At 35.6% G+C, this 12,697-nt stretch overlaps 5 protein-coding genes and 1 non-coding gene across 6 annotated transcripts; 3 read left to right on the forward strand and 3 right to left on the reverse strand.

The window, feature by feature from the left end:
- Window positions 1-780: 780 nt before the first annotated feature.
- On the forward strand, window positions 781-2,735 carry GGS22DRAFT_141799 (uncharacterized protein). The gene is made up of 5 exons (XM_047958747.1): window positions 781-1,317; window positions 1,385-1,404; window positions 1,461-1,568; window positions 1,652-2,037; window positions 2,105-2,735. The coding sequence occupies exons 1-5, from the start codon at window positions 1,089-1,091 to the stop codon at window positions 2,616-2,618; spliced, it is 1,257 nt and encodes a 418-aa protein (XP_047819120.1). The 5' UTR covers window positions 781-1,088; the 3' UTR covers window positions 2,619-2,735.
- A 117-nt stretch (window positions 2,736-2,852) lies between these two features.
- GGS22DRAFT_188577 (alpha/beta-hydrolase) lies at window positions 2,853-4,708 on the reverse strand (the record flags this gene model as incomplete). Its single annotated transcript, XM_047964737.1, has 3 exons — window positions 2,853-4,323; window positions 4,441-4,571; window positions 4,640-4,708. 3 exons carry the CDS (start codon window positions 4,706-4,708, stop codon window positions 2,853-2,855), a joined length of 1,671 nt encoding a protein of 556 aa, XP_047819121.1.
- A 510-nt stretch (window positions 4,709-5,218) lies between these two features.
- On the reverse strand, window positions 5,219-6,358 carry GGS22DRAFT_163361 (uncharacterized protein). The gene has a single exon (XM_047961345.1). The coding sequence runs from the start codon at window positions 6,233-6,235 to the stop codon at window positions 5,861-5,863; it is 375 nt and encodes a 124-aa protein (XP_047819122.1). The 5' UTR covers window positions 6,236-6,358; the 3' UTR covers window positions 5,219-5,860.
- A 310-nt stretch (window positions 6,359-6,668) lies between these two features.
- On the forward strand, window positions 6,669-6,753 carry GGS22DRAFT_t65. The gene has a single exon. It is a non-coding gene; the product is annotated as a tRNA-Gly (tRNA).
- A 334-nt stretch (window positions 6,754-7,087) lies between these two features.
- GGS22DRAFT_141862 (DUF410-domain-containing protein) lies at window positions 7,088-8,487 on the forward strand. Its single transcript, XM_047958748.1, has 2 exons — window positions 7,088-7,554; window positions 7,619-8,487. The coding sequence occupies exons 1-2, from the start codon at window positions 7,208-7,210 to the stop codon at window positions 8,280-8,282; spliced, it is 1,011 nt and encodes a 336-aa protein (XP_047819123.1). The 5' UTR covers window positions 7,088-7,207; the 3' UTR covers window positions 8,283-8,487.
- Window positions 8,341-9,159, reverse strand: GGS22DRAFT_141865 (uncharacterized protein). Its single transcript, XM_047958749.1, has 3 exons — window positions 8,718-9,159; window positions 8,549-8,623; window positions 8,341-8,500 (listed from the first exon to the last, which is right to left on the reverse strand). Exons 1-3 carry the CDS (start codon window positions 9,016-9,018, stop codon window positions 8,400-8,402), a joined length of 477 nt encoding a protein of 158 aa, XP_047819124.1. The 5' UTR covers window positions 9,019-9,159; the 3' UTR covers window positions 8,341-8,399.
- Window positions 9,160-12,697: the final 3,538 nt, after the last annotated feature.

A 12,697-nucleotide genomic window follows, 5' to 3' on the forward strand; every position in this document is an offset into this window, starting at 1 on the left:
AGTAATGGCCAACACACACACGAGTCCAACATATTTTCTCGAAAGGATCGAAGATAAAGTTAAAGCTGACGATTGAAATTGAAGGTAGTATGTTATCACCACCGATAAACATCGACATGGACGACCTATTGAAAGAATCACATTCTTCATAGATATATACAGGTATGTAATTGATGGAACTCTTACAAAACAGTTGTATTTATGACTCGGGAGGATGGTACTGAAAATACCCCTATCATAAAGCACTAGGTGACATGCTAAATATAGTGTTGGCGAAGAGGAGGTCAATATAGGCATCTCATCAACCCGACAAGATGCCGTAATGAAGTATGAGGTCAGTCAGACGAATTTTCGAGCCTGTCGCCCCTTAGCAAGGGAATTGAATTGGGCTGTATGTATACCTACTAGGTAGGTAGGGACTCATACATCATTATTAATACACGGATGAACCGTAGGGGGCCAAACACAACCTACCAGGTGAGTACCCAGGTATCACTTAAGCCTCCAGACTGACTACTAATATTATGTAGAATGTACATATCAAGTTTTTCTCACTTGGCTGCATTCCAGCTATAAGGACAGTGTATATTGGGGAACCATAACGTGGGTAGGTAGGTAAACATTCAATAATGCGACACAAGAATACGACGAAGCTCTTACCCCAACGAAAGGCTCGCCACATGTAGTCATTGTGTGTGTACTGGGTGTTAGGAAACAATGCGGTAAACTACAACTCCTTTATTGGCCCCCATTTTTGTAGCATTTTATGATGAAACAAGATTGCGTGTTGGTTTTATAATGGTGTATGGCTGCTTAGTCTCGCTGAAGGTGTAAGAACATTCGCTCATAACCCTCCTTCTCCTGACTCGACAAATCACATCGAGCAAAGCAAAGTCAAGCGAATATTCCTATGGAAGAACCAACACGACTTTAAAGTTTTTCGAATGAGGGGCTGAGCACCAACTCATGCTGTGCGACATAGTCTTCAATCCCTAAATATGAAGCTCGTCCAGCTGCGATCTCGACGTACATTGCAACATGCGGATCTTTTTCAGTCTCCACGCAATGAAGAAACGGCTTGATACATCATGAATTCCGATCTTTGGAGCTCTCTCACGCCTGCGGAACGGGAATTGTACCTCGATGGACCAGCTTTACCACCACCGTCTGGTGTCCAGCCTGACTTTACCCGCTCCCACGGCTACGATGCTACGGTGATCGGAGTGATAACAGTATGCATGGTGTTATCAACCACGTTCATATTTATACGGACATATGCGAAGTTATTCGTTGAGAAGAAAGTCAAATTTGAGGATGGTAAGTTTTCATATAACCGAACGCCCGTAGATATACCAGTCATGCTAAATGAGACCTTCTACGACAGTTTTGATGTTACTTTCATTTGTAGGTTAAACGCGAATGAACTGTGTGCTATACACGACTGATATCGTTTAAAATAGGGGCCATATATCGGGTATTGTTGGTGTATGTTTCGCATACTCGGCTTGGGCGGTTGCTTCGTCCACCAGTGGAATATCACAGCTCGCGATTTTCAATCCGTAACATATGTGAGTAATAATTGGTGTCTTCGCCCCCTAAAACTCAATCTTAGTCTCTTCCACTTGATAGCAGCATTGCTAACGGCGATTAGTTCATTTTTATACGGCGCGTATTGATTTGCTTCATAACGGCATGCTCGAGGACCGCGATTTTACTCGAATGGTTGCGGGTTTTCGTTCCACAGGGCACTCGGAACCTCTTCTTCTGGGCTAGCTGGCTTGTGTTATTCTCAAACGCTGCATTTTATATCGCGGCACTCTTTGCCGTGTGTCTGATTTGTAGGCCATTAGAGAAGGCCTGGAAACCTATGATTCATGGGTCATGTCTCGACCTACGATATTTATATCTAGCCTCGCCATACATTAACCTCTTCTTTGACTTAGCCATATTCAGCCTTCCTCAGCGCACGATTTGGAGTTTAAACATGTCTACTAAACGGAAGCTTGGGATTTCGTTAATATTTTCCGTGGGTATCTTGTGAGTGTTCTCAGATTCCAACTACTATTCGTTTAAGGGGCTAAGCTAATATGTATGACGAATTAAGAGCTTGCGCGAATGGCATTGGTCGAATAATTATCCAACATGTAATAACTAATACGGCTGATACGGCGTACTGGCAAACACCAGAAGCTCTATGCGGAATAGCAGAGATGACTTGTCTCTTCTTGGTCTTTTGCATCTCCGCCGCCCCGAAGGTCTTCACCCAGTATAAAGTGATCATCCGAGCCCATTCATCCAAGTTATCGAGTTATCTTAAACAGAAAGATAAACATGCGAGGAGCGATCAGCCTAGGGGGCGTTCTATAACTCAGGATAGGAAGTACCATACGAAAGAAGAGTCACAGGCACCACTTACACATCTCGGCATTACAGGAGATACGGCGATCGAACTTTCGTTCCCAGAAAATTCTAGGCGTAGTAATGATCAACCTAATGCTAAGGGTATTTTACGCACTACCACGTTCATGACAAAAGACGAAAGGACCCCTGAAACATATCATGATCAACAATTCATCCGCCAGCATCCTTGGGTGGCCCCAAATGATGGCCGGGAATGAAGTTGGAATTAACTTTTAAATATCATAGCGGTAGGATCATTTTGGCTCCGCCATGAATCCCTTCGAGTCTCCATCGACCGAGGTAGATTTCCCTGACATCCATCATTACAAGTTATCATTAAAGAAGCCGGACGAGAGCTATATTCCAACCATTGCCCTCTTATTTATCCGACCAACTCCCACGCCATATAACAAATAACGCGTGGCGTAATCGGCCAGCTCCTATGGCGATCGCTATCCTTCGTTATCCGGCTGTTCTACAGCCGTGTTCTTGGTAGGCGGTACAGGATGCGCTGGATTGGGTATTTCTAGTGTTGGAGAGCGTGCTCCCTCGGCAACACTCTCACTGCTTGCGACTGCGGTCTCCCCGCTGATCGCCCGACGTGGATGGACTCGTTCTCCTACAACAGGTGGTGGTGGTGATAGGAGTGTTGGGGTCGGCTTTGTCTGTGGAGATACTGGCTGTTCGCCAGCCCCTGCGTCGCTAGGTACTACCACTTGCTCTAGTGGAGTAGTTGTCGGTGCCGAAGACGGCCGGAGTCGAGGATCCAACTTTAAGATAGAAGCAGCAACTCCTCTTATACCTTCAACGATGACTTCAGGTCGTTCCCAGGCCAGAAGTCCCGATCTGCCAGCGACGCGATTGGTATACACTACTTTATATTTCGCATTAGCCCAGCTAGGACAAATATAGCTATCCTTGGCCTCATCCAGAACCAGCCCATCGACTTCCGCCGCGGTTTCGGCTGGATCTTGCACACTAGGTTTATCGCCTAAGAAGACCGTAATCCCGACTTTCGGTTTTAGTGTCACCTTCTTTTCTGCTTCCTCCGGATGCCTTACGCAATGCGCCCAGAATCTTAGCGCTGATTCTGGACCGGGTAGCCAAGCAAGCTGGGTGAAGTTAATCAATTCCGTTGGTGTGAATTTCTTTCTGGGGCTTAGGAGGTAGAGGGTTTTCAATATGAAGACTAATAAGCCCGTCGGAGAGTCGCATAGCGCATAAGATAGAGTATTAGGTTCTCGGAAGTTTAGCTGGTTTAATCCGAGTTGAGCAGGCGTTGGCGCTTTCTTTGATGTCCGGACATATCCATTCCGCTCGAGAGCAGAAAAGTCTTCACTGCGGTATCCAAGAATAGGGGCGTTGAATAGACTTGCAATAGACCATTTCGCCCACTCAACAGGTGCCTCTCGGAGTTTTGGCTTTGCCAACGGGGGAGAAATGAGATGAGCGCCTAGGCAAGAATTTGGATAATAGTTTATTAGGTGATTGACGAGTTTAAAATCAATCTCCGCTGGTGAGGCAGATCCGGAACTTGCATTTGTCACCAAATAATGTGGATATGCGAGGCGACTCATTAGTGAGTTTAGAATATCCGCGGTGGATGAAATGACGGGGGTGTTGTTTGGAAGCGCATCGCTGAATGCTATACCTGGAAGAGATGGTATAACTAGATGGAAGGGCTGATTTTTCACAGGATCTTCGGGTTCCGTAAACAATTTGATGAGGTGTCCAAAAGAGAGGCTTGAGAATGGGAATGGGGGTATCAAAAGAAGTGGTATCGCATTTATATGAGGTGAATGAGCGTGGATGAAGTGAATCCTTGTATGTGATTCAGATGATGGTATTGAGAATACGGTACGAAATTGAGGTAACTCGGTGTTTAAGAGATCCTCTTGTGTTCGCCAGGAATATTGTTCAAGCCTGTGTGATGGTCAGTTTTGACACAACTCTTATATGAGAGTTGTAGGTACAAAAGAAGGGATGGATATCGTGTAAGTCAATTTAAGACTTAGACGATTATAGGCTACAAAAACCTACCAGAAATCAATGAGTGGCTCTACATGAGATTTTGGTTCCCACCAATCTTTCGATTTCGGTTCTGAAAACTCATGAGGTAGTCTGGTAGTCTCCAGCTTCTGCTTTGTGAGATCTAAATATTTAGATGAAAACTGTGGAAACTCGAAATGTCAGCCACATACCCTATCAAATTTTAAACGAGGATTAGGAAGTGGCTCACGTGTATCTTATATGGCTTGACCTCGTCAGCACCACCAGGGGCCAGATGCTCTTCAACCTCTGCGGCCATCTTCAAGTACAAATCCTTATCCAACATGTACGAGTATTACGTCGGGAAGCAGTACGACATCTAACGGAGTAACGAGCGAACAAAACGATAAGTAACGAGAGACGTAATGAAAAGGTATAGACCAAAAATCAAAAATACGTATTCATGTTGGCTTCAGGCGACGCCATCTTGCCCAAGAGCGAGCACTTGTTTAATTATACTTCGTTTTAAGGGACTTGGGTGGCTTGACTTCATGTGGCTAAAAGCTTGGAAAGCACATCCGAAAACAAGGCAGGAGGTACAGGGATCATGCTTGTTTTAGACCAATTGAGATCGGAGCCGACCCCGAATCTAGCATAACAGGGGTAAGGAAGGTCTCGACTCTCGAGGAACTTCTTGAAGGTTTTGTACAATTGTACAATACAAGTGGCGGTGCACACGTAGACCCCTTGGTTAAGCGGAAATGATCGCCCCAGGGTATTACCTATGACCTGCCTTAGTTGTCATCATCGATAACTTGCTTTTAACTTCCAAGGATATAATGCTGACTTTATTGCTTCCTTAGGTTGCATGAGCGTCTATCTTACAAACTTGAAAGGCCTAGATACAGCTGCTGCACCGAAGACGCGGCCGAGATTTTCGAGCTTTTCTCACCGCATAGGACGCGCTAACACCCGAAGCCTCTCCATCGCTAATCTTATAAAGCCTTGATAAGCTTAACAGAGCTCGGGATGGCGCGAATGGTGCCCTAACGACCCAACAACGAAACCTGGCAATACCCCCCGGATGAGTCGGTCCAAGGACTTCAACCAATCTGTGCATTATAATACCTAAACAGAGCGAATTCTTCATCCTAATTCATGAGTTTGAGGGGAGATTCAATATCATTATAATGAGAGGTTTATCCGAGTTGCGCTATGCCGAATCACCACGGCGCAGTACAATGCTTAGCAGCCCTTCCAAGGCAGTCCTCGTTCTTCAACCCGGCACCTGATCCTTCATGATCATGAGATCGTTTGAATTGAGCGGTGAATATACCCCTCTTAGGGCATCAATATGGTACAATGTGTTTTGTGGAGTAGAGAAGCGATTCTTTGGCTGATTTCGAAGATGGGCTATATTTAATTGACTTCATATAGCCCGATGGGAGCGTGGTCCGGAGCAAAACAAAGCTCAAGCCTTGTTTTCCGACTCGTCATTTTTAGCGCCGGAGAACCAACGCCCAATCCATTTAATCCAGAAAATAGTCTCTATCGTACCGAAGATGCTTAAAATCACGAGAACCGCGATCTTGGTGTTTCGACTCAACCCAAGTCCTTCGAAACTGAATTGCATAGGCGGAGGTTCCTCGGGAGATTTAGGAGGGTTCTTCGTAGGCTTTTTCTCTGTGAGTTTGGAACCAGAAGTCGAAAAATTTGACGCAATCATGCTAGCCGGCGATTGTGGTATATGTGAGTCGATTATAGATCTGTTCGGAGAGACTATCCGCCCTCGGGTTACAGTGCCAGCGCCATTACGTACGGCCATTGCAAAACGAGGAGCGAACATTTTAGCGATTAAACAATTCAAAAATATAGTACAATATGAATAGAAGAAGCATTAAAATTATCGTATAAGTCTAAACCATAACGATTAAAAACGCAGCAGAATAGAAGATATATAGGAAAAGACATTGAAGGCAGTTGAAGGTGGGGTGAGTCACGAATGAATCACAACCAAGGGTTCATAAGATTGGCGAGTTGAATACGGCGTATATGCAACTACCTTATTTCCAAAACTCTCAACCGACAAATCTGAAATTAAACAGTCATGATAGTCTCTATGTCCTCCAATTCTTTCGTACACTATTAGCGATGAATTTTAATGTTCTTGAGGGCTTTCAATGCCAACCTTGGAAGGTACAAAGAAGCTACCTAGGTACCTCCCTGTGTAAGACATGACATATAACGCTATATTTCCCCAAAACTTCTAAGCTTAAACAGCACTAATGGGGTAGTGGTAACCTCGGAGTTTCCCATCTTCTGAAGATACTACTCTGGCCCCGTGTTCGATTCACGGTTAGTGCAGAAATGCAGCCCATTAGAGACAACTCTATGATTTCTTTTTTTGCTATTTTGTCAGTTTGTTCTGCATGTCGACGTATTGTTTTCTCCCCGGAGGCATTACGTATAATAATTTTTATAGAAAATAGAGGGTAGAAGTAACTACTAGATAATATTAAGCATTTATAACTACCCTAGGTATTAATTCAACATTGGAAACTATCTCTTTATAAGCAGGGTTTATGAATCAGTTTTGCAGCGGCTCGCAATGAAACCGTAGATTGGTGGGGTAGGTATATGAGCTTGGGCCACCACTAAACATGAGCCCTGTACCTAGTATTCTCCGATCCAAGTGCCCAAACTTCTAAGCTTGACATCACAATGTATCCCGCCAACATTCTATACTTATAGCCTCCCCGACACATATCAACATCCCCTCATGTTCTAATAATAGCCATAAGACACACACACCTAAAAGATGGCTGGCAAAGGCGACAAGATCGAGAAGATCATCGCCCGCCTACAGGCACGGATCGCCGAGGGGCAGTTCTACGAAGCTCAGCAGCAAACCCGAGTGGTAGCAGCACGATACACGAAAGCGACGAACTGGGACGCCGCCATCAGCATCCTCCACAATGTCGCGCAATCGCTTCTAAAAGCCGGCCAGGGCGGAAGCGGCGGGGATCTCTGCGTGTTGCTAGTGGACATCTACAAGCAAGCGGAGCTGAAGCCTGATTCCGCTACCAAGGGAAGACTGCTTACATGTCTACGGTTATTCGATAGCGAAGAGCCTACTCGCAAGAAATACATAGGGGAGATGATATCGTATGTTGCGGTCGCTTCGCTGTGCTTGTTGTGTAGAACTACTTGCTAACTACTGTTTGTCTAGATGGTCCTCCAAATTCGGCGAATACCCCGCGGGCGATCCCGAGCTCCACCACGTCGCAGGCTCTTTGTACGCGGAGGAACACGAACCGTACGACGCAGAAAGACATTTACTTCTAGGAACGAAGGATTCCGCTGAGGTTTTGGGTCGTTTGGAATACGAGTGGTTTAAGGAAGACGACGCACATACAGCCGCCTTATACGCTGCCCGAGGCGTTTTGCCCTATCTTCTCACAGGCAACGTCCGAGCAGCCAACACATGCTACCGACTATTTACCAGCGCTCTGAACCAGGACAAGCAAAACCAGCTTGGAATTCAGGACGTCAGCAGTGCTAGCGCCGACATACGAATCTACCCTAGCATACCTCTCCTCAACTTCATAGGCCTCCTCTTACTCGCCATCCAGAGAGCGAACGCGGATCTGTACAAGCAACTGCATAATAAATATGCTACTCTTCTCGGAGAGGTCGAGCCATGGCACGAATCTTTAGAGATGATCGCCGAGATGTATTTCGGGATCCAGAAGCCTCGGCAGAGCAACCCTCTGATGGACATGATGAGCGGGTTCTTCGGTGGTGGTGGCGGTGGTGCTCCAGCAAGTGGGGGTGCGAAGAGGCCGGCTGTGAAGGCTCCTACTTCGATGCCGGCGGCCGAGGGATTAGATTAGATACCTACCTAGATACCTGCTCTTTTAGAGCTACGTAGCAGCAGCATCGCGCCCACCTATTTGCATACCTCTGTAGTTCTGATAATCAGAACCCTTTAGCAGGATCATCTAATTTGTTTACTGCAGTCGTGGCTGTTCCTCCGGCTCGTACATCCAGTTATCTTCAGCCAGGGCGGCGACTTTCGCTCTCATGCTAGCTCGGAGTGTCTCAATAACCTCTTTTTCCTGTGTGAGCGGAGTCTTCCTTGATTTTGTTTTGGTCTCACCTTCAGCGTGCGCAGGAGTGCGGTTGTGGTTTATTTGATGGTGTTTGACGGCCTCGGCCAATCGTTTCCTCTCGCCTGTAGGATGTCATATTAGTTGCTATTACAATTCGTCGAAAATACGGTGTCTGGTATGTTATCCCGGCCTATGTAGACAGAAGCTTCCACGTACGTTGGCTCTCTTGCGCATCGTCTAATACGCCATCTTCTTCCGGATCGTCTGGTGGGGGAGTTGGCGGGTCGCCAACATCGAATTCGCCGTTCTTGTCGCGGATTACGATATCGGAGGTGTCCGAGAGTACTTCGACGTCTGCCAGTCGGAGAGTCTCGGCGGAGGTGTTGGATGAGGATGTCGTAGGTGTGGGGCGTCGCGTAAGTTGGCTCTGGAAGAGGTTGCGACGAATACCAGTTGTCGCTTGGCCAGGGACCCTATTAGTTCCCCGGCGGACGTGAGGAGGAGGTCGGTCTGCCATATTCGTAGGTTACTGGCGAATTAATCCTTATTGTTGTGGTAATCAAGTAAATAATTAAGAAAACCGGTAATGGTGAGACTTGGTGATGTTTCTACATAAACAAACAACATTAACTGATTGATGATTGATCTTGAATTTAATGAGTTGATGATCGCTGATAAATTATGGAGACAGTGCTAAGAGTTCATTGGGAGGGCACGGACTGTGCTAAAGTGGACCATAAGCCCGTATCCGCCAACCCGTTAATTTAATTAATGTATTAAAATGTACATAGTATTAATAAGTAATATATATGGAACTTATACTATGCTTTATAATTTATAAAACGTTGTTAATGTTTAATGATAATATTTTTAATACTTAAGTAAATATATATTTATTATAAATAAAAATATTTTTTATTTTATAAAATTTTTAATTTAATAAATTAAAACGGGAAAACGATATTAATTTTTATTATTAAATTTTACGGCTTATTAATAAAAAAAAAATAAAATAAAAATTATATAAATAAATATTTATTAAATTTAAGGAAAAATATAATTTATTTTTATTTTTTATTAAATATATATTATATATTATTTATTTTTTATTTTATTTTTTAATTTTACGTTAATATTTAAATTTTATAATTTATTTATTTAATTAATCTTTTTATTTTAACGTTATATTTAAGTAATTATTTAAAATTTAATGTAAATTAACGTTAATAAAATTAATTATTTTATTATAAAAAAAACTATAAGCTTTTAAAAAAAAAATAAATTATTTAATTATTTATATTTAAATTTTTTTTTTTTTTTAAATAAATATTATTAAATATTAAAATTATAAAACTTTTTATTTTAAGTATTTAATTTTTAAAAAATAATTAAAAAAAACCAATGTTTATTATATTAAATTTTTAACTTATTTTAAAATAAATATATTTTATTTTAATAATAAGTTTTATTTAAATGTAAAATATAATAATATTTAAAAAAACTTATAAATATAATAATATTTAAATAAAAATTAAACGATTTTTATTAATTATTATTTATATTTTTATTATTTAAATTTTCGATATTATTTTTTTTATAATTAATATTTAATTTTTAAGAAAAGTTATTTATTAATTTAACGTGTTTAATTTAATTTTTTTTTTTTATTAAATAAAATAATAATAATAATAATAATTAATATTAACGCCGGGAAATCGTTATTTATATAATTATTTTAAAATTTTATTAAAAGTATATTAAACGTGTTAAATTAAGTTTTACATTTTATATTTAAATATAAAATTTTTATAACTTATTTAATAATTTATATTTTTAAATATATATTATAACGGTTTATATTATATTTTTTTTACCGAAAAATAAAAAAAAAAAAAATGTAAAAAAAAACGGTATTATTAATAAAATTAAACATGTATTTATTTAATAAAAATTACGTTAAATATAAATTTAATTACTTTAAAATATTATTATTAATATATAATATTATTTTTTAAATTTATTAAAAATATTATTTTTTATATTTTTATAACTTTTTTATAATAATAATAATAACGATAATAAAAATTATAATAATTAACTTTATTATAAAATAAAATTAAAAAATTACGAAATAATAATATTATTACGTAAAAAGTTTTTAATTATTTTTTTTATAAAAAATACGATATATATATAAATAAAATTTTTTATTTATTTTATTCTTAAAATTAACCGTAAATAAAACCTTCGCGGGGATTTTATAAACTTAATTTTAATTTTATAAACTTTTAATTATTAACTTAAAAAAAAATTAATATTTAATAAATTTTTTTTACGCTTAAAATTTTATTTTTAAATAATAATTTAAGTTTACGTTTTTTTAATTTTAAATATTTTTTAATAAAATAAATAACTTTTAAATATATAATTATTTAATAAATAAATTATTATAAATAAATATTATAATTTATTTTTTTAAATAATAATTATTTACCGTTAAATATTAAGATTATATATATACGTTTATTTAATAAATAAATTAAACTTAATATAAATATTAAAAAATTAATTATATTAAAAATACACGTATTATTATTTATTTTATTTTATATTATTTAAATTACGAAACGAAATTAAAAAACTTAAAAATAATAACGTTATTACGCGAAAAGTTTTTAATTATTTTTATTATAAAAAATATAATATATATATAAACGAAGTTTTTTATTTATTTTATTTTTAAAATTAAAAATTAACGAAACCTTTATAAATTTAACGAAAACTTTATAAATTAAATTTTAATTTTATAAATATTTAATTATTAATTTTTTTTTTAATTAAACGTAAAATAATTTTTATAAATAAAAATATAATAAAAAAATAATAAAATAAATAAATATTTAATAAATATACGGTTTTTATAATTATATTTAATAATGTAAAGTTATAATATTTTTTTAACTAATTAAAATTAAACTTTTATAAAAATTTTATTATTTTAATAATATAATTTAAATTTAAATGTATGTTTTTTAATTAATTGAAATATTTATTAATAAATTTTTACTTTTTTAAAATTAAGCTTAAATAATTAAATATATAAATATTATTTACGTTATATAAAACCGGAAAAACGTCGGTAAAACGTATATATATTATTTTATATATATTAAATAAAAAATTAAATATTATAATTTAAACTTTTAAACCCGATTTTAAAATTTATATTTTTTTATAATGTTAAATTTTTAATTAATTATTTTACATTTAAAATATTTTTAAAAATTTAATAATTAAAATAATTTAATTATTTTTATAATACGTTTTCGAATAAACTTAATTATATTAAAATTAATAAAAAATTAAATTAAAGTTTTACGATTAAAATTAAATTAAATTAAAATTAATTCGAATTAATTAAAATAATAATTAATTTTTAACTTTAAATATTATAATTAAATAAAAATTTAAAAATTAAAAAAAAAATAACATATAATTTAAATTAAACGTTTTCGATTAAATTAAATTAAAAAAATTAAAACGTCGAATAAATTAAATTATAAATAATTAAAATTAATTAAATATATAATAAAATTTTAATATAATTTAAAACGCGTTTAAATTAACGTTAAACTTTTTTTTAATATAACGCGTATATTAATTAAAATTATATAACGCGAATAATATTAATTATAAATGTTTTAATATTTAATTATTTACTTTTTTTAATTTTTAACGAATATATAAAATTTACATTATTTTTAAAAAAAAGAAAAAAAACTTTACATTATATAAAATAATTTATTTAATTTAATTTAATTTAATTTATAATAATATATTTTATTATATTATTATTAATTTATAACGTTATTTATAATATTTAAAATAAAAGTTAAAAATATTTATATAATAATTATAATTATATATATAATTTTAAACTTAATTTAGTTTAATTTTAAATAATATAACTTTTATTTATATAAAATTTCTTTTATTATATATATATTAAAAAATTTTAACTTAAACACTTAAAAATTTATTCGGTAATAATTTTTAAAATTATTTTTATTATAAAAATATTATTTATATAATAATTATTTTAAATTTATATATATTTTATATATTTTTTTAAATATATTAATAACATTAAATTTAAATTATTTTTTTTTACGAATTAAAAATATAAAAATAAATAT

Source organism: Annulohypoxylon maeteangense (genome assembly GCF_022496945.1).
Source record: "Annulohypoxylon maeteangense strain CBS 123835 unplaced genomic scaffold GGS22scaffold_8, whole genome shotgun sequence".
NCBI lineage: Eukaryota > Fungi > Ascomycota > Sordariomycetes > Xylariales > Hypoxylaceae > Annulohypoxylon > Annulohypoxylon maeteangense.

Bases quoted from the DNA above. Each gene is read 5' to 3' on its own strand.
- GGS22DRAFT_141799 (XM_047958747.1), top strand. From the start codon at position 1,089: ATGAATTCCGATCTTTGGAGCTCTCTCACGCCTGCGGAACGGGAATTG. The intron at 1,318-1,384 runs GTAAGTTTTCAT...CTTCTACGACAG, and splicing joins GAAAGTCAAATTTGAGGATG to TTTTGATGTTACTTTCATTT. The intron at 1,569-1,651 runs GTGAGTAATAAT...AACGGCGATTAG, and splicing joins ATTTTCAATCCGTAACATAT to TTCATTTTTATACGGCGCGT.
- GGS22DRAFT_163361 (XM_047961345.1), bottom strand. From the start codon at position 6,235: ATGTTCGCTCCTCGTTTTGCAATGGCCGTACGTAATGGCGCTGGCACT.
- GGS22DRAFT_141862 (XM_047958748.1), top strand. From the start codon at position 7,208: ATGGCTGGCAAAGGCGACAAGATCGAGAAGATCATCGCCCGCCTACAG. The intron at 7,555-7,618 runs GTATGTTGCGGT...CTGTTTGTCTAG, and splicing joins TACATAGGGGAGATGATATC to ATGGTCCTCCAAATTCGGCG.
- GGS22DRAFT_141865 (XM_047958749.1), bottom strand. From the start codon at position 9,018: ATGGCAGACCGACCTCCTCCTCACGTCCGCCGGGGAACTAATAGGGTC. The intron at 8,624-8,717 runs GTACGTGGAAGC...GACATCCTACAG, and splicing joins CGATGCGCAAGAGAGCCAAC to GCGAGAGGAAACGATTGGCC. The intron at 8,501-8,548 runs GTGAGACCAAAA...CACAGGAAAAAG, and splicing joins CACTCCTGCGCACGCTGAAG to AGGTTATTGAGACACTCCGA.